The sequence below is a fragment of the Pelophylax lessonae genome (genome assembly GCF_965119305.1).
Source record: "Pelophylax lessonae genome assembly, chromosome: 8".
NCBI classification, from domain to species: domain Eukaryota; kingdom Metazoa; phylum Chordata; class Amphibia; order Anura; family Ranidae; genus Pelophylax; species Pelophylax lessonae.
In genome coordinates, this window is record NC_138775.1 from 126,839,806 (window position 1) to 126,863,016 (window position 23,211).

General features: G+C 42.2%; 1 protein-coding gene across 1 annotated transcript in view; it reads left to right on the forward strand.

Annotated features, from left to right (window-relative positions):
- The window catches only part of GUCY2C (guanylate cyclase 2C), a gene marked incomplete at both ends in the record, with an annotated part of 728,187 nt that overhangs the window by 491,240 nt on the left and 213,736 nt on the right, over positions 1-23,211 (forward strand). The window contains one exon of the mRNA XM_082266300.1: positions 7,872-8,030. Within this exon, the coding sequence (XP_082122426.1) occupies positions 7,872-8,030 (159 nt within the window). The remainder of the gene's footprint in view (positions 1-7,871; positions 8,031-23,211) is intronic.

Genomic DNA, 23,211 nt, shown 5'->3' on the forward strand with positions numbered 1-23,211 from the left:
CCTTAAGAGAGGAAAGGGAATCTTTAGATATATAATCCATAGGTAATATACCTGTGGTAACACATGATTAAAAAATATATATGTGTATGGGATATTTACCCTGGTGGTCCGGTGTTGCAAAAAACATGGGCATAGATACAACACAGGGAAATCCCATGTGGGTTTGCCTGATTGCAAGAGGCCCCCTCCGGTATTCACTCCAACAAGGAGCTAAAAGAGGAAGAAAAGGCAAAAATTTATCCTTGAAGAATGATGGATAGCAATCACAGTGAATGCTTGAAGTAGAAAGGAATCGCCATTACCGCATGTTTGTCTGTAAAAACGTCCTATTCCCCGGTGGTCCAGTGGCATACTGACCCATCGTGCCGGCATTTAAGCATCTCCTCCACTCCCTCGGCGTCTGACGTCACCGAGGGAGTGAGAGCGAGGCTTTCCAGGCCGCCCAATCTGAATCTTTCAGTGATGCGCGTCATCAAGACGTGACCGCGTGACATGACCGGACCGGAAACCGGAAGCGGGAAAAAGAAAACATCCGGTCCGGTCCCCATATCGCTATCAGACAAGGAAGAAGTGTCCCCAATCTAGGGAAAGCAGAAAAATTGCTGATTAAAAAGAATGCGACCTGTTAGGCAGCAAAGAAAGGTCCCATGAATATAGATTTACTAGAAAGAGAGATGAATGTAATTATAACATGTATCATTAAGAGTTGTAGTCCTCAACCAGGAAACCGGACAAAATTGCAATGGATCTAATAGGGGCAAAATCCACATACATAAATCCATGCATAAATAGAACTTGCTCAAATGGAAAAACATGTTATATCAGAATATGCATCTACTGCTCGTATCAATAGTGGAAAAATGATAAAGGAATTTCGTTTGAGATGATTATGGGTTCAAATTCAGAGAGTGGCCTTGGAAGAAGGGGGCGGTGCCTATACTCTCCAAGTCGGAACCTATTGGCCTGAAAAAACGTAGGGCACCGCGGGTGCCCATATGGGGCAACAACTGGGGCAGGAAAAAATTACACTCAACTCCCACTTCCCCCCAAACAAACAGGGTAGCCCCACCTCATCCAGGCACCCCAAAATCATGTCCATTTCCCGGCCAAGGTCAGGTTTTTTGAATTTAGGAATGATTTTGAAAAGGATCTTCTGTTCAGTTTTAACAGATGATAAACATCTATGAAATGCAATTCACAATGAAAAAAATACCATATGAACAAATGCATGTATACATAGTACATTGAAAAAAGCTGAATACATGACAACTGTCATATATCCAATTATTTAGTCTACAACCTAATCAATTAAGGAGAGGCTGAAAGAATCAAGTTAGACATTTTCCTAGCCAAGAAAGGGTTTGAAACTTATGGACTCATTTATACCAGGATACTGAGTGGTGGATAAATTGAATATCCATTTAGTTTCACGTTGCAATAAATTTTTATCTACACTTCCCCTTCGTTCATTGAGTGGGATGTGTTCTAAAGCAAAAAAAGTCATCATTTTATCATTGAAGCCATGATAAAGACCCATATGGCGACTGATGGGGCTTTCAAATTTTTTGTTTTTGACAAGATTGACATGATCTCTAACCCGATTAAAGAAGGGCCTCTTGGTTTTTCCAATATAAAAGGCTTTACAATTGCAATACATTATATATACAACGCCAACAGTTTGGCAATTAGCATAAAAGTTGGGTCTGTATATTTTACCATTAGGAAGAATGATTTCGCTCGTATTTGACAAGTATTTGCAAAAGTTACATCTTTTACAAGGATAAGTGCCTGTCAAGGATTTTTTGGGTTTTCCGGAAGAAGTGTAATGGCTGTGGACCAATTGATCTTTTAATGACCGAGATCTCTTGAATGTTATTTGATCTCACAAAAACATTATTGGTTAGAATAAATCTAAGAAGTGAAATGATGAAGGCATTATAGTCCACTGAGGATCCACCTCTCTCGGATAGGAAGCCCTCCACAACTCTGACCCCACAATGGTGTGGGATGGAGTTGTAGAGGGCTTCCACATCAATTCCTACTAGCCACGCACCCTCTGGGACCCGGAGTCCATCAATAGCTTTGATAAGGTCACTGGTGTCCCGAATATACGAGGGTAAGGCTAATACATGGGGACGTAAATAATCATCAACCAATTGGCTAGCTCGCTCAGTCAAACTCCCATTGCCAGAAACAATGGGCCTGCCAGGTGTTTTTTTTAGGTTTTTGTGAACCTTAGGTAAGGCATACATAGTAGGGGTCTTGGGGTCTTTGACATCCAAGAACTCCCATGTTTTTTTATTTATTAATGCTCTAGAGTAGGCTTCAAAAATAAGTTGGCGATATCTGATGACTAGTCTCGTTAGATAAGTTTCTGAAATTTTTCGATACCAATCTTTGTTATTCAAAATATCTAAAACCATTGCTTCATATCCTGTGGTGTCCATCACAACAACGTTTCCCCCCTTGTCTGATGACTTTATAGTCAAGGAGGGATCGTTTTGAAAACCATTGGTATCTAGTATACCGTTTAGTCAATATCTTAGATTACGGTGGAACTGTACCAGATTGGAGGACTTTGAGAGAGAGGGCTAAAAAATCAGATAGAAATGATCTGATTTTTGGTACAAAAAAGAAAAACGATTTTGGAGGAGTGCGGTTGATTACACGTTACTCGGGTCAACATGACCAAGTGCGCTCCATCTTAAAAAAGTTTTGGTATCTCCTGGAAGCTGATGAAAAAGTATCCAAACATATTGGAGATCGTCCTCAAATAACATTCAAGAGATCTCGGTCATTAAAAGATCAATTGGTCCAGAGCCATTACACTTCTTCCGGAAAACCCAAAAAATCCTTGACAGGCACTTATCCTTGTAAAAGATGTAACTTTTGCAAATACTTGTCAAATACGAGCGAAATCATTCTTCCTAATGGTAAAATATACAGACCCAACTTTTATGCTAATTGCCAAACTGTTGGCGTTGTATATATAATGTATTGCAATTGTAAAGCCTTTTATATTGGAAAAACCAAGAGGCCCTTCTTTAATCGGGTTAGAGATCATGTCAAACTTGTCAAAAACAAAAAATTTGAAAGCCCCATCAGTCGCCATATGGGTCTTTATCATGGCTTCAATGATAAAATTATGACTTTTTTTGCTTTAGAACACATCCCACTCAATAAACGAAGGGGAAGTGTAGATAAAGATTTATTGCAACGTGAAACTAAATGGATATTCAATTTATCCCCCACTCAGTATCCTGGTATAAATGAGTCCATAAGTTTGAAACCCTTTCTTGGCTAGGAAAATGTCTAACTTGATTCTTTCAGCCTCTCCTTAATTGATTAGGTTGTAGGCTGAATAATTGGATATATGACAGTTGTCATGTATTCAGCTTTTTTCAATGTACTATGTATACATGCGTTTGTTCATATGGTATTTTTTTCATTGTGAATTGCATTTCATAGATGTTTATCATCTGTTAAAACTGAACAGAAGATCCTTTTCAAAATCATTCCTAAATTCAAAAAACCTGACCTTGGCCGGGAAATGGACATGATTTTGGGGTGCCTGGATGAGGTGGGGCTACCCTGTTTGTTTGGGGGGAAGTGGGGGTTGAGTGTAATTTTTTCCTGCCCCAGTTGTTGCCCCATATGGGCACCCGTGGTGCCCTACGTTTTTTCAGGCCAATAGGTTCCGACCTGGAGAGTATAGGCACCGCCCCCTTCTTCCAAGGCCACCCTCTGAATTTGAACCCATAATCATCTCAAACGAAATTCCTTTATCATTTTTCCACTATTGATACGAGTAGTAGATGCATATTCTGATATAACATGTTTTTCCATTTGAGCAAGTTCTATTTATGCATGGATTTATGTATGTGGATTTTGCCCCTATTAGATCCATTGCAATTTTGTCCGGTTTCCTGGTTGAGGACTACAACTCTTAATGATACATGTTATAATTACATTCATCTCTCTTTCTAGTAAATCTATATTCATGGGACCTTTCTTTGCTGCCTAACAGGACGCATTCTTTTTAATCAGCAATTTTTCTGCTTTCCCTAGATTGGGGACACTTCTTCCTTGTCTGATAGCGATATGGGGACCGGATGTTTTCTTTTTCCCGCTTCCGGTTTCCGGTCCAGTCATGTGACGCGGTCGCGTCTTGATGACGCGCATCACTGAAAGATTCAGATTGGGCGGCCTGGAACACCTCGCTCTCACTCCCTCGGTGACGTCAGACGCCGAGGGAGTGGAGGAGATGCTTAAATGCCGGCATGATGGGTCAGTATGCCACTGGACCCAGGACGTTTTTACAGACAAACATGCGGTAATGGCGATTCCTTTCTACTTCAAGCATTCACTGTGATTGCTATCCATCATTCTTCAAGGATAAATTTTTGCCTTTTCTTCCTCTTTTAGCTCCTTGTTGGAGTGAATACCGGAGGGGGCCTCTTGCAATCAGGCAAACCCACACGGGATTTCCCTATGTTGTATCTATGCCCATGTTTTTTGCAACACCGAACCACCAGGGTAAATATCCCATACACATATATATTTTTTAATCATGTGTTACCACAGGTATATTACCTATGGATTATATATCTAAAGATTCCCTTTCCTCTCTTAAAGGGGATCATTTTCCCTTGACCTGGTAGGGAGTTGGCTTTAATTCCTATATGATCATCAAAAAGGCTTTCCTAAGTTTTTCATCTCTTCAAACTTTGAAGTAAAGGGTAAATTCATTGTCAATCCAATATTTGAATATATCTCTTTCATACTCTATGTCTTTATGAAACTTATGCAAATTGTTTCCCCCGTTTTTCAGCCGCAGTTCCCTTTTTGTCATTTTTGGCTTGGCTCGCATCTCCTCTATGGGTTAACGTTAGGGGTTAGGTTTCTCTGCCTTCCCTCCCTTCCACCCACCCTTGTCCTTGTATCCACGTCATTGCTATCCCTGGCAATCAAGGGTTCAGGTTTTCTCAAGGTACATTCTGTTCATGCTTAAATGTTATGTTATCTTTGTTGAAATTATAGCTCTGGGGCTTTCAATATAGGACCATTGATATATGCCCCTTTTTTTGCCTTTTTTGTCTTGTTATTTTCACTTTTTTCTTTTGTAAATTTAGAATGTTTACTCTCGAGAAATGTCTATCAAAACTCCTGAAGAAGCTATTATGAAGATGGCGAAACATGTAGAGTTGACATAATCGAGTGCTTTCTTGTGCTTTTACCATTTTAAAGAGGTTGTAAACTCGTTTGATTTTTTTTTTTTTTTTTTACACCCTGCAAAAGAAAGACATAATGAGCTAGTATGCATCGCATATTAGCTCATTATGCAATACTTACCTCAGAACGAGCCCCCGCCGTGCCGCTCACTCACCTCTATGACGGGCGACATGTCTAGTCGCCCGTCTTCCGGGATCGCGGCATCCGGCCATCTGATTGGCCGGAGCCGCGGTGACGTCACTCCCGCGCACGCGCGCGGGAGCCGACAGTCACGGCACGGGGCTCTGAAGGAACGGCACGATCGGCCGTTCCTTCAGAGCGCATGCGCCAGTGACGTCACTGGCGACATGTAAGGTAAATATCTCCTAAACGGTGCATGTTTAGGAGATATTTACAGTACCTATAGGTAAGCCTTATCATAGGCTTGCCTATAGGTACAAGTTGTAGAGGAGGGTTTACTTCCTCTTTAAAGTATTGTCTGTTATGTCTTTTGTCCTTCATGTATAATAAAATGTGATTTTTATGAAAATCCAGATTTTTCTCCATCATTTGCACCATTAAAGTCCCACTTTACCCCTCCTATCGTATCTACTTATATTCAGGGATGTGGTGCCTCTAACTTTTCTCATCTCTGGCAATATATTTAAAAGAAAAGCAAAAAATAAAAAGCGCAGAGGTGATCAAATACCACCAAAAGAAAGCTCTGTTTGTGGGAAAAAAAGGACATAAATTTCGTTTGGGTACCACATTGCCGCACAATTGTCAGTTAAAGTCACGAAGTGCCAAGTTGAAAAAAGGGGTCTGGTCAGGAAGGGGGTAAAATCTTCCGGGGCTTAAGTGGTTAAGGATGCCAGTGGGCAGATGTAAAAACGTATGAATAACTGATGTAAACTGAACTGAGCTGAAAACTGATGTAAACAGGATCTGTTTTTGACTGAGCAGATGGAGCTCATTTGAAAGGGGCCTAGATAAACATTTTATACAATACTGTTTGTATATAAATATTTCAAATATGTGTTAGTTTTTAAAGCTGAGGGGTGTACTTTGGCATCCTAGCCTTGGATGCCAGAGGACTTTGTCCTTGCTCTGATGATTGTGCACTGTTCCTGCACCCACCTATACCTATTGATAAGGCACTATTCTTCCTCCCACTAATACCAATAATGGGGCACCATTTCTCCACACACTGACTCCAGAGATTGAACACCAGTGTTCTCCCCACACTTTACATCCTCCCACTAACACCTATGATCTAACATCTACTGACACCAATGATGGGGTTCTATTTCTCCCCTCCCATATTTATATTTAATACTAGACTCAAACCTAGACAAATAGCTACAATATTATCTTGAAACTAAAATGTGCAACCTGTGAATTCCAAAATACTTTTATTTCTGCTTTTTGGAGGTTCTGGTTTGTAGTCAATGTAAATAAACTAGTATTATTTGCATGACACTATTTACATGAGGTGCACATAAAAAAGAATAAGATATGTCAGTCTGGGGAGGGGATAGTGTTAGATGCACTTGCAAAATTAGGGTCCTTTCACACAGGCTTTACACCCGGCGGACTCCATTTTGCTCAGCTGGGATCGATCCGCTGATCCCTGCTGAGCAGGCGGATGACAGGTCCGTCTCTGCACAGTGATTGGAGATTGGAGAGCCCCACTCTCCTCTATGGAAGATCGAATAAAAACAGACCGCCTGTCCATTTTCATCCGATCTGATCCTCCAGACAGATGGAAAATAGGATTACCATCCATCTGGATTTCACAGACAGGATCGGATAGCAGCGGGTGTCAGTGGACATGTCACCGCTGACATCAGCTGCCCCATAGGGGTGCATGGAGCATCCGATCAGGTCCACCTGAAAAACTGACCGGTGGACCTCATCGGAAAGCCCGTGTGAAAGGGGCCTTATGCCCCATACACACGTGCAGATTATCTGAAGACTTTTGTCTGCAGACTTACCTTTTCTATGTAGTGCAAGGGCCTGCCGGATTGCATACAAATTGAAAGTGTTTAGGTTTGACCTCATATTATATGGTTTTGGTAAGTCTGCAGACAAAAGTCTTCAGATAATCTGCACGTGTGTACGGGGCATTAGATGGACTAAAAAATGAAAACCAAACTTCAGCTAACACTTTTTAAGCAGTTACAGCAACCTTTTTATCCTCTGTACATACAGTAAATAAATAAAAGTTGACTATTGTAATCACTTCTGTCAGTTAAATGGCTTGCCTCAACACACTAACTGCCACTTTTGCTGGTAAGCTTGGTCTGTTAAAAGAGGCTGAGAAATAAAAGATTTACTGGCTGGATCAACGGGTGAAAATAAAGGAAAAAGGTCTAAACAAGTAATTTAAAGCGTAACTCCACTTTTGTTGAGAAAAATAAAAACATTCCCCTCTGGGTGATCTATGTACATTGCAGGGCTTTTAACAAACCTTGTTGCAGATTCCTACCTTTTGCTATTCTGAAGAAATCATTGTTTTTTCCTCTGTGCCTCTGTGCTTATTTTTTTACAGAGGCCAATTCTGATATGGATGGTTACCTAAACCTTTCCTTGTATGTATTTTATGATTGTTTTTTTTTTTTTCTAATTTTAACAGTATTACAATTATTTTCTGTATGCAGCAACTTTCATAATCAGACCAATGAAAGTTACATGGACACCTTAATAAGGCGGCTGCAAATGTACTCCAGAAACCTGGAGCATTTAGTGGAGGAACGCACGCAGCTGTACAAAGCAGAAAGAGACCGCGCAGATCATCTGAACTTTATGCTACTACCAGGGTTAGTGAACATTTAAGTGTGTCTATTTCTAAAATGCAATCAGTTTATTTTCTAAATCTTCTGATGATAATTCCAGCACCAGTGAAAAATTAAATGTATGGCTTTAAATTTACAGTGCATAGGAACATTTTTGCGCTTGCTGGTTGTTTAGGGTTAAATATATTATTTGTAAAAGTTATAATATATTTAAAGTGTTATTATAAGTTTCTTGTGACTTTAAATAGTTCAAATGGACTAAGCTAGTCTAAACAAACCATTTGTAAAGTAAGAGAAGTGCTGTATAAACTGTACATAGCATGAGCTTTATATACAGTATACAGCACTGTCTGATATCAAGAAATGAAAGTAGACCTTCCATAAATAACTCAATATAGTATCACCTAATTTGCTGGTAACATGATGACAAATAAATGCAGTAAAGGAATGGAGATGGACCTTTCCTACTATTTGTGCACAGGTTCAACAAACCTCTCTTACCGAGTCCCTAGCTCTCTTACTTAGGAATGAAACATGACAATTCATATGGTGCTCATTATTCACTATAACCACTATACCCTGGACCAACCCTAGCTTTCTCCACCCAGACGTATTTGCATCATTTGAGATGGGGGACTCCACCACTTCAAGATCTTCAGATGACATTGGGCAGAAGTCGTATAAGAATGACAGCAGGAAGAGTCATTAGCACATCTAGGCCCTATTGTTTGTTTGATTGTGAAGATACAATGGCAGGGACATTTGAACAACTACCGTGCCTCTCCACTCACTCTGTAGATATTTTCCAGTGTCCTATTTGAGCAGCCCCCATTGGAACATCTATAAAAAGATATATTCAAAGACACTTTCACCAATGCAGAGAACGGCAGCAGCACATCTACATGACCCACTGGTTTAAGTATGACAACATTTCTTACATAAATTCACAAGCACACAGAACAACAACAGACATCAGAATTTAATCATTTCCCATCCCTAGGATGTTCCTGTATGTCCTCGGGAACAAGTGGTTATCATTTTTTAGAGCTGGCTATCATCTTTCTTGTAAAAGTGATCCAAATGGCTCTATAGCCACCCAATCACATGTATAGGGCACAGAAGAGGACCCCCTCCCGCCACAGCCCACCCGCAATCTCAGGCTCTGCTGCGTCAGAACTGTTGCCCTTGGTTGGGCTGGCTGCAGACAGAGGAGAAGGAACATCCTTGCGTCCCCTCCTCTGTGATGAATGAAGCTGGAAGCGGCGTGTATTATGCCAGTTCTGGTTTCAATTATTTGATTACTGGCCGTTACTAGTTTGATCAAATGCTTTTGAGAGTGGAGGAAAAAAAATAGAGATCTTAATAGACCCTAGATGTTGTTCATCCCTTGTGATAGCAGTAAAGTTAGCCCAATTTTTTTTTTAGAAAGACTATAAAAAAAAAAAATGTAAATAATATTAATAATAAAAAAATGTTTTTAAAGCACCACCATACCCCCGTGCTCAAGTTCCGTTTGCTTATGTAATTGATGACCATGCCACACATGTGAGGTATCACTGCGAACATCAGAGTGAAAACATTTGATAAATGGCTGCATAAATATTGGGCAACATGAAAAATGACAACAACAACTATCTCTAGAGCTTATAGTTCTATAATGTTTAGGGGTTCTAAGTAATTTACTAGCACAAAAAAAAGCAGATTTAAACATGTATAGTATGAGAGAATTGCCAGAATTAGGCCCAGACTAAAAGTGGTTAAATGATTAAGCCCTACTTTAGCCCTCAAAAATTCCACTCGCCTACTCGCATTTTGCGAGTGGAATTTTGAGGATGGCGAGCTGTGCCTGCCGCCGCCGCCATTCACAGCAGCCTGCGATAACTTTCTGCACTGCAATGAAAGGGGACATGCTGTGAGCGCTCTGCAATGAAAGGGGACATGCTGTGAGTGCTCTGCAATTTAAGGGGACATGCTGTGGGCGCTCTGCAATGAAAGGGGACATGCTGTGGGTGCTCTGCAATGAAAGGGGACATGCTGTGGGCGCTCTGCAATGAAAGGGGACATGCTGTGGGCGCTCTGCAATGAAAGGGGACATGCTGTGATTGCTCTGCAATGAAAGGGAACATGCTGTGGGCGCTTTGCAATGAAAGGGGACATGCTGTGGGCGCTCTGCAATGAAAGGGGACATGCCGTGGGCGCTCTGCAATGTAAGGGGACATGCTGTTGGCGCTCTGCAATGAAAGGGGACATGCTGTGATCGCTCTGCAATGAAAGGGGACATGCTGTAGGCGCTTTGCAATGAAAGGGGACATGCTGTGGGCGCTCTGCAATGAAAGTGGACATGCTGTGGGTGCTCTGTAATGAAAGTGGACATGCTGTGGGCGCTCTGCAATTTAAGGGGACATGCTGTGGCGCTCTGCAATGAAAGGGGACATGCTGTGGGCGTTTTGCAATGAAAGGGGACATGCTGTGAGCGCTCTGCAATGACAGGGGACATGCTGTGGGTGCTCTGCAATTTAAAGGGACATGCTAAAGCATTTAACAGTGTAATTTTATGAGATATTTTACGAGGGCGTGTTTAGGGGCGGAGCAGGGTAGGGTTTGGGTGGGGCAACAAGTGGCGAGTAACTCTTAAGGCCTGGCCAGTAGCTCATGACTTGAAATTTTGAGCCCTGTAATAAGGTATTTAGAGGCGTTGGGGGGTTTTTTTGGTGCCTCAGGCCAAAGAGAATTGGGACTTTAAGGGCAAGTGCATAGATATAGAACCAAATATATAATATATATAATATAATAGATGATGTTTGATTTAAAATAAACAAAAATTTATTTACAACAGATGTAAATCCAGATATTTGTAAAAAAGAAACATATAGGTGAACAAAGTGCTTGGGGGTAGAGACCCCGGTGTGAAGGAAGTAATAAAGAGGTTGATTCAGATATGAATCAGTGACAATGGTGAAAAAGGTGACATTTTGATAGGATTCCAACAGATGTTGAAAGGGACATTTGTCCCCTAGGAGGATCCTATTGCTGACGCGTTTCGGCTCTCTCTGAGTCTTTTTCAAAGCGTTGAGTCACTCTGTACTTTTATCTATGAAGATAATATATATATAAGTTTAGATCTTTATTCACGTCAAGTGTAATTTTTAAATTCCATTATTTGAGAGAAATTTTACCTACATGGATGTGGCTGACAGTTACTGCGCATGCCTCCCTTCATCCTGTTGCAAACGCAGCGGGATCGTATTATGCATATTGCCTAGGATGGTAGGATGTGATTATATTAGTGGGTAGTAGGACACATAGTATCTTATGTCTTATAAAAGGGTGAAACCACTTACATTTTGTATGAGTTGAAGGAGTTAAGATACTTCCTCCACGGGGAATAGTTTTTCCCTCTCTTATTTTCAAGTTGCTTGATCTATGTTAGAATATAGTAAAAAGTGGTCTTTGTTACCTCTAATTGCATTTTGTATAATGTATAAAATGGGTTGGTGACTTAGCCCCAATGGAGGTGTATAGCCTCCTTGTGTTTGTACAATAAAACGGTGACTTTCGGTGCCCAATGTTGTTGAAAAGTGAGGCGGTCCAAAGGAGCTTACATTTCTGAAGAAGAGACTGGTGGGGGTAATCCTTCCGGCTAACGCAGGTTTCATCCGTCCTCTTCCCTCGGCTGGAGAGAAGTGAGGACTGGACGTCGATCCCCGGCCTTATAAAGCCCTCCGCGCATGCGCAGTGACTGCTGCACGTCGGAGGGCTCGTTCGAGCGTGACGTGGCACCTAGTAGTGCGCCTGCACCGAGTGGGTGCGCGCGCAGGCGCTAGAGTAGAGAGACGCTCATTGGCCGCCAGCACTGGAGGAGGGGCCCTCCTTTCCCCGAGGGTGATTGGATGGGTCCCGGACAGCCCCTACGACGATACGTAGGGGCTACCCGTGCTGGGTGCGATTAGCAGGGATGAAGGGGGGGCCGGTCTGCAGCACTGACAGCTTGTGAACCATGCAAGCAAAATATATTAATAAACAGTGATTCGGTAATCATCTTACTATAAAGTAGTATATATTCAACTTGATGGTATGTCAAGACCATGGTCTTGGAGAATCGAAAAACCTATACAAAGCATAGTACAATACAGTATGTATTCCAGGAGTGTTTATACAGCAGAAAGACAATAATAAAGACCTTTCCTCAGTGAATCTAATGGATCGGGGGAGGAAATCCCGATGGGACAGTCATTCAGAATGGTCTCTGGGTCACGTTAAGCAGGATTGGATATGGAATGTATAGGGTATATATGACAAATTAAAAGTTTAAAATCTCTTTAATTTGTTGAAATAGACAAGTTTGGTATCTCATTCAGAGTCAACTTAGTTGAGAAGTATATAGATGAGAGAAATGAAAGAAGAAAAAGAAAAAGAAAAACGAAAAAAAGGAGAAGTATGGATGGATCTTATGGATTGGATAGCCATAAGCCATACCAACTCAGTTGGAGGAGGGCAGATAGAGAACTGGATACAGAAAGGGTATACTTGGTCGATGATTATGCCAATGTTTCCCCACTGTTGTTTAGAAGTAAAGCGTTTTGATTTGTTAGTCTGTCTTTCCTGATGCCAACCCTTCGAGGAAGGGACGAAAACTCTCGTTTTCGTTTAAACCAGGTGGTTTTGTGGCTTGGAGACGTCTTATCCATCTCATTTCCATTTGTAGCAGGTGTTTGTTCCAGTCCCCCCCTCTACACGGTATGTGAATCCTTTCCAGTGCTGTAAATGTGACTTTAGGCATTTTGTTTTTGTGGAAATGTGCCACATGCCTGCCGAGGGGTACGTAAAAGTTGCACATCTCCATACTGTTGATGTGTTGGTTTACACGTTTTCCAAATTCTTGTTTTGTTTTTCCTACATAAAAGGATTCGCATTGGCATCTCATGAGGTAGACCACCCCTCTCGTTCGGCAGTTAACAAAATGTCGAGGTGTAAAGGGCTCTCCATTAGGAAGTGTGGTGGTTGTGCATTTTTGCGCGGAGGGCTTTATAAGGCCGGGGATCGACGTCCAGTCCTCACTTCTCTCCAGCCGAGGGAAGAGGACGGACGAAACCTGCGTTAGTCGGAAGGATTACCCCCACCAGTCTCTTCTTCAGAAATGTAAGCTCCTTTGGACCGCCTCACTTTTCAACAACATTGGGCACGGAAAGTCACCGTTTTATTGTACAAACACAAGGAGGCTATACACCTCCATTGGGGCTAAGTCACCAACCCATTTTATACATTATACAAAATGCAATTAGAGGTAACAAAGACCACTTTTTACTATATTCTAACATAGATCAAGCAACTTGAAAATAAGAGAGGGAAAAACTATTCCCCGTGGAGGAAGTATCTTAACTCCTTCAGCTCATACAAAATGTAAGTGGTTTCACCCTTTTATAAGACATAAGATACTATGTGTCCTACTACCCACTAATATAATCACATCCTACCATCCTAGGCAATATGCATAATACGATCCCGCTGCGTTTGCAACAGGATGAAGGGAGCCATGCGCAGTAACTGTCAGCCACATCCATGTAGGTAAAATTTCTCTCAAATAATGGAATTTAAAAATTACACTTGACGTGAATAAAGATCTACACTTATATATATATTATCTTCATAGATAAAAGTACAGAGTGACTCAATGCTTTGAAAAAGGCTCAGAGAGAGCCGAAACGCGTCAGCAATAGGATCCTCCTAGGGGACAAATGTCCCTTTCAACATCTGTTGGAATCCTATCAAAATGTCACCTTTTTCACCATTGTCACTGATTCATATCTGAATCAACCTCTTTATTACTTCCTTCACACCGGGGTCTCTACCCCCAAGCACTTTGTTCACCTATATGTTTCTTTTTTACAAATATCTGGATTTACATCTGTTGTAAATAAATTTTTGTTTATTTTAAATCAAACATCATCTATTATATTATATATATTATATATTTGGTTCTATATCTATGCACTTGCCCTTAAAGTCCCAATTCTCTTTGGCCTGAGGCACCAAAAAAAACCCCCAACAATACATACAGGGACGGTGGCAGCACCTACTTACCTTATTATTCTTCTAGCAGCTAAAGGAAAATTACCCCCCTCGCCTAAGGTATTTAGAGGCATCAGTTTACAATAACAGTGACACAATGTAGGAAGCATCTATGAAAAGGGTCTGGGAGGGATTTTTTTTTTACTTTAGAGTACGCTGGCAGGGGTGTCCCAGGAGACTGGGGGTGTCCTGGGAGTGCAGGGGGGCTGTGTAATGTAAAGGGGGCTTTTTAATACAAGGGGGTATGTACTGTGCACGGGAGAACTGTGAAATGTATACAGTAGGGAGGCTGTTTAATAAGAGGGGCTGTGTACTGTTATTTTTAAATATTTACATTTTTTTTCCCCTAAAACTTCCCTCTTAAAGTAAAGGTGCGTGTTATATGCTTGTGCATATATACGGTATATACAGTTGATAAGGACAATTCTCACTTGGCCTCACCAGGTTACTTGTGTATCATTGATTTTATCATACTGCCACATGTATGGAAAGGATTAAGTATCCTTACTTTCTCTTCAGAGACAGACTTTGTGAACTAGATTATCTTCAGGACACTCTCTAGCATTCCCACTGACACTCCAGCACTTTACTTGAGAAGACATAGCGTTACTTGCGCAATTGCCGGTAGCAACAACTGCTGTAACTCAGAGGAAATCCCTGACGATGCCCCCAAATGTAGCACTGTCCCCATAGGGCTTTCTGTATGATGACTTGTTGGGCCTCCTCTGATCACCTGCAGACAGTCACTTAGGGTACAGTTCAAACATTCATCCTTACTCCCAATGTCTCATTTCTCAATAAACAGTCCAGGGGTGTTGATTTTTAGTATTTATTGTGGAACTTGGATAGGAGAAGGGAATAGTGGGTAGGGGTGATCGAACAGTTCGGGTCGACCATCGGTTCGACCCGAACATTGGGTGTTCCAAATTCGGCCAAATTCCGAACTTTTTGTGGTAAAAGTTTGGAATTCAGCCACCAGAACCACCCAAAATGCAATGGGACAGGAACTGGGCTTTAAAAGCCCATGATTGGCCCAGAAACATCAGTAAAATGTGATTGGAGTGACTACGGGGTGCAGAGCCCAATCAGGAGTGAATACGCCCCCCAGTATATAACATAGCCCCGCCAAAACTCTAGCACTGTAATACAGAGGCTGTGGAAGAGAGTGGAAGCATTTGTGTTTCTCCTGCTGCTTGTAAAGCTCCAGTGTAATTTTGCAATTATTAGTGTGAGGAAAGGGATATGCAGTGTAGTTAGGGTACTATATACCACTATATGTAAAGTTGAATCCCAAAGTCACGCACTGACTATAGAAATACCTCTGCGCTCAAGGAGGAACCAGCTGATAGCTGTTATAAACTACAATAAATGCTGATACTTAACCACTTGCCTACAGTGCACTTTCACCCCCTTCCTGCCCAGACCGATTTTCAGCTTTCAGCGCTCTCACACTTTGACTGAGAATTACTCAGTCATGCAACACTGTACCCATACAAAAATTGTGTCCTTTTTTTCACACAAATAGAGCTTTCTTTTGATGGTATTTGATCAATACTGGGTTTTTTATTTTTTGTGCTATAAATAAAAAAAGACTGAAAATATCGTGAAAAAACAAATTTTTCTTTGTTTCTGTCATAAAATTTTGCAAATTAGTCATTTTTCTTCACAAATTTTGGCCAAAATTTATACTGCTACTTATCTTTGGTAAAAAAAACCCAAATAAGTGTATATTATTTGGTCTTTGTGAAAGTTATAGAGTCCACAAGTTATGGTGCTATTCATTGAAAATTGATCACACTTGATCACACCTGATGTACTGAAGGCCTATCTCAATTCTTGAGACACTAAAAGGTCAGGAAAGTACAAATACCCCCCAAATTACCCCTTTTTGGAAAGTAGACATTCCAAGGTATTTAATAAGGGGCATGATGAGTTTTTTGAAGTTGTAATTTTTTCCCACAATGCTTTGCAAAATGAAGATTTATTTTTTTTTATTTTTTTTTTTTTTACAAATTGCCGTATTAACAGGTTATTTCTCTCACACAGCACATGTATACTTGCAACTACACCCCAAAACACATTCTACTACTCCGCCTGAGTATGGCGATACCACATGTGTGAGACTTTTTCACAGCCTGGCCACATACAGAGGCCTAACATCCGAGTAGCAGCGTCCGGCATTCTAGGAGCACAAATTACACATATCATTTCCTGACAACCTATCGCACTTTTGAAGGCCCTGGAGTACCAGGACAATGGAAACCCCCATAAAATGACCCCATTTTGGAAAGCAAACAGCCCAACGTATAATTTTTGAGGCATAATGAGTCTTTTGAATATGTCATTTTTTTCCACAAGTTTTTGGAAAATGTGGAAAGAAAATGAAAACACATTTTTTTTACACAAAGCTGTCCATTTATGCAATATTTCTAACACATCGCATGTACATAGCAAAACTTGCACCCCAAAATACATTCTGCTATTCCTCCCGAGTATGGCGATACCACATGTGTAACACTTTTTCACAGCCTGGCCACATACATAGGCCTCACATCCAAGTAGCGCTTTACACAAAGTTGTCCATTTATCCACTTTAAGACTGGGCCTATTTTTGACACTTGGTGTTTACAAGCTAAAATCATTTTTTTTGCTAGAAAACTACTTTGAACCCCCAAACATTATATATTTTTTTTTAGCAGAGACCCTAGAGAATAAAATGGAGATCGTTGCAATATTTTTTATCACACCATATTTGCGCAGCAGTCTTCCAAATGCGATTTTTTTGAAAAAAATTCACTTTTTTGAACTAAAAAATAAGAAAACAGTAAATTTAGCCCAATTTTTTTCCATAATATGAAAGATAATGTTACGCCGAGTAATTAGATACCCAACATGTCATGCTTAAAAATTGCGCATGCTCACAGAATGGCGCCAAACATTGGTACTTAAAAATCCCCATAGGCAACATTTTAAAAATTTCTGCAGGTTACTAGCTTAGAGTTACAGAGGAGGTCTAGGGCTCAAATTATTGCACTCGCTCTAACGATCGCGGCGATACCTCACATGTATGGTTTGAACACCGTTTACATATGTGGGCGGGACTTGCGTATGCGTTTGCTTCTGCGCGCGAGCTAACGGGGACAGGGCGCTTTAATTTTTTTTTTTTTTTTTTTTCCTATTTATTTTATTTATTATTTTTTTATTTTTACACAGTTTAAAAAAAAAAAATGTTTTGATCATTTTTATTCCTATTACAAGGAATGTAAACATCCCTTGTAATAGAAATAGGCATGACAGGTCCTCTTTATTGTGAGATCTGGGGTCAAAAAGACCTCACACCTCACAACTACACTAAAAAAGAAAAAAAAAAAAAAAAAAATTGTTGAAAGAGGGGGAAAAAAAAGCAAAAAAAAAAAGCGGCCCTTTAAACCGGTTGCTAGGCAACGTCTTTTGACGTAGCTCCGGTCCTCCAAGACCATAGAGTTGAGTGAGGGCCATCTTGCCCTCACTCGACTTCCTGTCTCTGAGGATCCGGGACCGGATAGTTTTCCCCGCTGCCGGCGGGTCCGGTAAGCTGGGAAAACGTCTGGGACGCGGCAGGAGGGGGGGGGGCACCTCTTTCCCTGCACCGTAAGGGTAATTCCGCGGCGAATCCGCCACTGGGACCACCCTTATCTGAAAGCCGACCGCCCGCCGTTTCAAAAAATACCGGGGTTATGGGGGCTATCTGCTGCCATAACCCCAGTATTTAGCTTTTAATGGCCGACACATATAGTCGTTAGGCGGTCAGTAAGTGATTGCATGTATATGGCAAACAGGTGACGATGACTGACGGGGTGACAGGTGACGATGACTGATGGGGTGACAGGTGACGATGACTGATGGGGTGACAGGTGACGATGATTGATGAGGTGACAGGTGACGATGATTGATGGGGTGACAGGTGACGATGATTGATGAGGTGACAGGTGATGATGATTGATGAGGTGACAGATGACGATGATTGATGGGGTGACAGATGACAGTCACTGACGGGGTGACATGTGACGATGATTGATGGGGTGACAAGTGACGATCACTGATGGGGTGTCAAGTGACGATGACTGATGGGGTGACAGGTGACGATGACTGATGGGGTGACAGGTGACGGTGATTGATGGGGTGACAGGTGACGGGCGATGGTCACTGATGGGTGACAGGTGACGGGCGATGGTGCATGGCGGTACTGATGGCAGTCTCTGGTGACCGGTGAACTTTAGGCTATGTTCACATGTGAGCGTAGCGATCACGGTCAGAATCACTGCGATTCTGCCCGTGATCCAGAAATCATTGCAAATTGCGGGGCGCCTGTGCGTTGCCCGTGATTTGCAATAGCACCCCAAATGCTGTGCGATGTTGCTGCGATTTCCGCCTGCCGAATCGCGGTAACATCGCGCAAACAACGCATGACGCTCCAAAGAAACTCTTGTACCTTTTTTGGGCGTCATGCGATGTTTGCGCGATGTTACCGCGATTCGGCAGGCGGAAATGGCGGCAACATCGCACAGCGTTTGGGGTGCTATTGCAAATCAGGGGCAACGCACAGGCGTCCCGCGATTTGCAATGATTTCCGGATCGCGGGCAGAATCGCAGTGATTCTGCCTGCGATCTCTGCGCTCACATGTGAACGTTATGGGTGTCAATTTCTGGGCACTGATGAGGTGACTGTTGGGTGACAGGTGACATTGGGGGGGGCTGAGGACTGTGTGGGGACCTTTATTAGTGTGATTTTTACTTTGTGACATGTGTACAGAGCAGTAACTCACTATTTCTAGCTCTTCTCCCCTCATACTGGAAACTGTGTGAGGGGAGAAGAGCTAGTAACACTGAGTTACTGCTCTTTGTTTACATTTTCTGATCGGCTGTGAATGGATTCACAGCCGATCACATAGTAAACAGTCACTGTCAGTGACTGTTTACTACCGCCGGTGACAGCTGTGTTCCTACGGAACACAGTGCCACCGACATGACCGCGCTGCGCGCTCCCGATCGCGCATGCGCGGTCATCTAGTGGGCGCCTTCATTGTGATCGGCTGTGTCATTGGAACACAGCCGATCACGTGGGAAACAGCCACGCCCATTGGCTGTTTCCCCCCTGCCGGTGACGGGGGTGTCCCGGGGACACCCCGACACCGGCAGTGCAGGGCGGCGCGCACGCGATCGCGCGCCTGCCCTGCTTAAAGTGCCGCCGTCATATGACGGCGGCCCAGGATAATGGTCGCACCGCTCCGCCGTCATATGACGGCGGGCGGGCGGCAAGCGGTTAAACAAATAACAGAAATATTTGATAAAAACATGTAAATAAATAATAGTAGCGCAAGATCCAATATAAAATTGTCTCAACAGGACTAAAGGCAAAAGTGACCAGTAGGTAGTGTATAAATATGGCATAAAACAATATAAGACACTAAAATCACTTAAAATCACTTAAAGTCACTAAAACGTCCCATAGTCCTTTCAGGTAAAGTGCAGAAAGTCCAATAAACAGCCGATATATCGTGCAGTTTTCCAGGATCACCTCAATTTCCACCACCAAGTGTCGGGGGTAATAGCAAAAGGAATGGCAACTCACCAGACCCTGTTGCTCATTTATTCTCACAAATGAGCAGAAATCGCATGGGTTTAGCCGGACCAGCAGGAAAACATGAAACATGTAGCATGTATTGTCAACTTTGCTCTGGCTCGCTGTCCCCTCCTCTAAATGTGCTCCTCACGGTCCACAAAGCATGCATCTAAAACCTTCTTCACTATTCGATCTCCAAAATTTGGAGCCCTTCTATATATGAAGGAGGGTCTTTCAGGCAGAACAGGTCCCAAAGTCCTATCCATAAGAAGAAGAGGCCAATGTTGCCTAAAAATCCCTTCCACTTTCTTGAAGTCGTTGGAAAAGTCAGATAGAAAACTCCACTGTTTGGGCTCACTATCATTCACAGAGAATTTGACTTGTGGGCCTAACGTCTCGGGGCTTCCAAGATCTTGTGAATCTCTCTATCTAAGCTCGCCTCCTCATACCCTTTGGCCAAATATCTATCCTTCAAAATGTCTACTTGTTCCATATAATCTTCAGTGGATGTGCAATTGCGTCTTACATGCATAAATTGGCCTCTACGTATATTCTTGAGCTAATTCAGGTGGTGGCCACTTTTGATCGCAACATAACTATTGCGATCTGTTGTTTTAAAAAACACCTTAGTGGTTAGTAAATTCCGATCCCTTTTAATTGTCACATCCAAAAAGTGGATCTCACTCTGATTATATTGGAACTCCAATTTGATGTTATTCTGGTTTGAGTTTAAATGTCGCATGAAGGACAATAGACGATGCTCAGGGCCTTCCCATATGAAGATATTATCGTCTATAAAACGCCGGTAATACTTCAATTCCGGCCTCTCCTCATTAAAAACAAATTTGTCCTCCCACTCCGACATGAATATATTCGCCAGACTGGGGGCAAATTTGGCGCCGTTCGCCACACCAGTCCTTTGGCTAAAGAAACTACTTTGATACCAAAAGTCGTTGTGACTTAGGCAAAAGTAAAGAGCTCTCCGTATGAAAACTTTCTGTCCCAGCGGCAAATCATCCCTCTTACTTATGGCCCAATTCAACGCCAAGAGGGCATCATCATGCTGGATGATGGTGTAAAGAGATGACACGTCGGCAGTGACCAAGAAGGCCGACGAGTCGTCCCCCAACATCACATCACCCAGCGATAACAGAAGGTCAGCTGTATCCTTCAAAAATGCCCTAGTGCGTGTCACACTCAATTGTAAAAATTGATCTAGATATTGGCCGAGTCGGGCATTTACCGACCCTATCCCATTCACTATAGGGCGTGGGGGCGGGTTAGTCAGGTTTTTGTGGATCTTTGGGAGCGTGTACAGGATGGGGATACGACAGGAACTTGGAATTAGATAGTTACTTTCCTTTTTCGTTAAAACCCCATCCCTAAAACCCAATTCCACCAATATTTTTATATTTTTCACAAAACCCGCAGTTGGATCACTCGATAGCTTAGTATAAGTGAGGTCATCATTCAACATATCACGAATCTGATCATGATAAAATGACTTGTTCATGATGACCACTCCCCCTCCCTTATCGGATGATAATTTCTTTGCGTGATTCTAAAGATTTTAGGCCCTCTTGTATGTGTCTGTATTTCTTGGATACTTCATATCCAGGTTGGAGTGCCTGGAGATCCCGTAACACTAGACTTTTAAAGACCTCAACACACTGGTTATTACTAACCGGTGGATTAAATACAGACTTGTTCCGTAGGCCACTATTTACCATACCTGCGCTCCCTTTATTGCTAATAGATGAGATAGGGTTATTTATAAAGTATTTCTTCAAGTTCAATTTACGAACGTATTTGTGTGTATCAACATACACATTGAACTTGTTCATAGGCCTCTTAGGTGCACATTTAAGTCCTTGATCTAAGATGTGTAATTCACTCTTAGTGAGGCTCACATCACTGATGTTAAAAAGGTATCTCAGTCGATGCCCAATCGGGAGGAAACGCGTCAGAGGAGGCGCCGAATCATCACTCACAGCGTCATATGGCGGTCCGCGCTGCAGGCAGCCGCTGCTATCTGATATCCTGCAAGGGTGACCGAAAGCTTGTATTTTCTTCATGCATGTAAGTGCAATTTCACTTCTAAAATAAACAGTATAAAAGATAATGCACTATCGGCGGTCCCTCTTCTTTCCCCATTCATTTTGAGGACAAGAGCAGCGACTACCCATCAGGGATTGATCCACTACTACATCTTGCTAAGGATAGAGGTGTCCGTTTGTTTATAGCCCTCCATATACATTCATCTGGTAAGAGGCTTATCTCCTTCCACCCCTCCTGGGAGGCAGGAGTGGTTTAACTCCTTTTCCTTTCTCTCGGTGTATCTCTGGAGTGGATCTTTACATTTATACGCCCTTATAATTCATCTTTCTGGTAAGAAGCTATGCTGGTGGTGGGATATTGAACTCAATTCACTCGGCTTCTACACTTTAGCCCAGCGGCTTTTATCACGGACACTTTCAATTGGATTTCATTTTGTGTGTCATTTGGGACTGTTCCTGTCACGATTTTGACTCGTGTTGTCACAATAATTTTTGTTACACATTGGTGGCTGTACCTATTATTATTTGTGTATTTATACTATTAGTTGTTCAGTTTGGCAAAGCACCAGGTAGTTTTTATATTTATTCACTGTAATGAATACCACATAGGGTTATTTAGTTGGTTTTATTCCAGACCCCTTCTTAAATGTTGTAAGTTTTACACCATTCACACATTTTGGTTGAACTATTCACACATTTGATTGGTTAGCGCACCTGATATACACATTCCCCATCCATTTTACCATAAATTGGTTCTAAGGTTGCTTTCCATCACCTTATCAGCGCACTTTCATTTTTTACCTAGCTTCTGGGCATGCCCAGAAGCTGTGCAGGGATGCCGCGCCTGCACCGGAAGTGACAAGCGGGGCCGGTGCAGGGCATTCTGGGACTCCGAAGTCACTGAAGAGGATGCAGAAAAGGACGCGCTGGCTTCAGCTGCCCACACCTGAGATGGCAGCGCTGGAGAAGAAATTTTGAAGGTAAGTATTTCTTCTAAAAGGTAAGTGCGACCCGGGACAGTTCAGAGGCTATCCATTGTGGAATGTACTAGCCCTGATTGTCCCGGGGGTATTTTTATCTAAATTTCACCACCGAGGCCGGAACTCCGCTTTAAGATAACAGATACCGAGTGCTATGTTAGTCTCTACAAGAGACAATAGGTGTATTAGCTATGTCAAAGCACACCTGGTTTGTTTAAACATTTTTGCTCCCCCTGTGCAAAGCAGTGAGTGTATCAGCTATGGTAAGGCACACCTTATTTGTTTAAACATAATGTTTTTACCATGGGCTGATTACCTGTAAGGTATTAGCTGTGAGAAAGCATGTTTGGTTGCTTATGCTGTTCTCACGCCATGTTGTTTGGCGTCCGCACATCCGTTTACTTGGAAGCTCCAAATCAAGCAGCGCCTTCAGTGGCGTGTCTGTGGCGAAGGATCGTCTGCGCGCGTGCAAATATTTGCCATTTTAAAAACAAGCG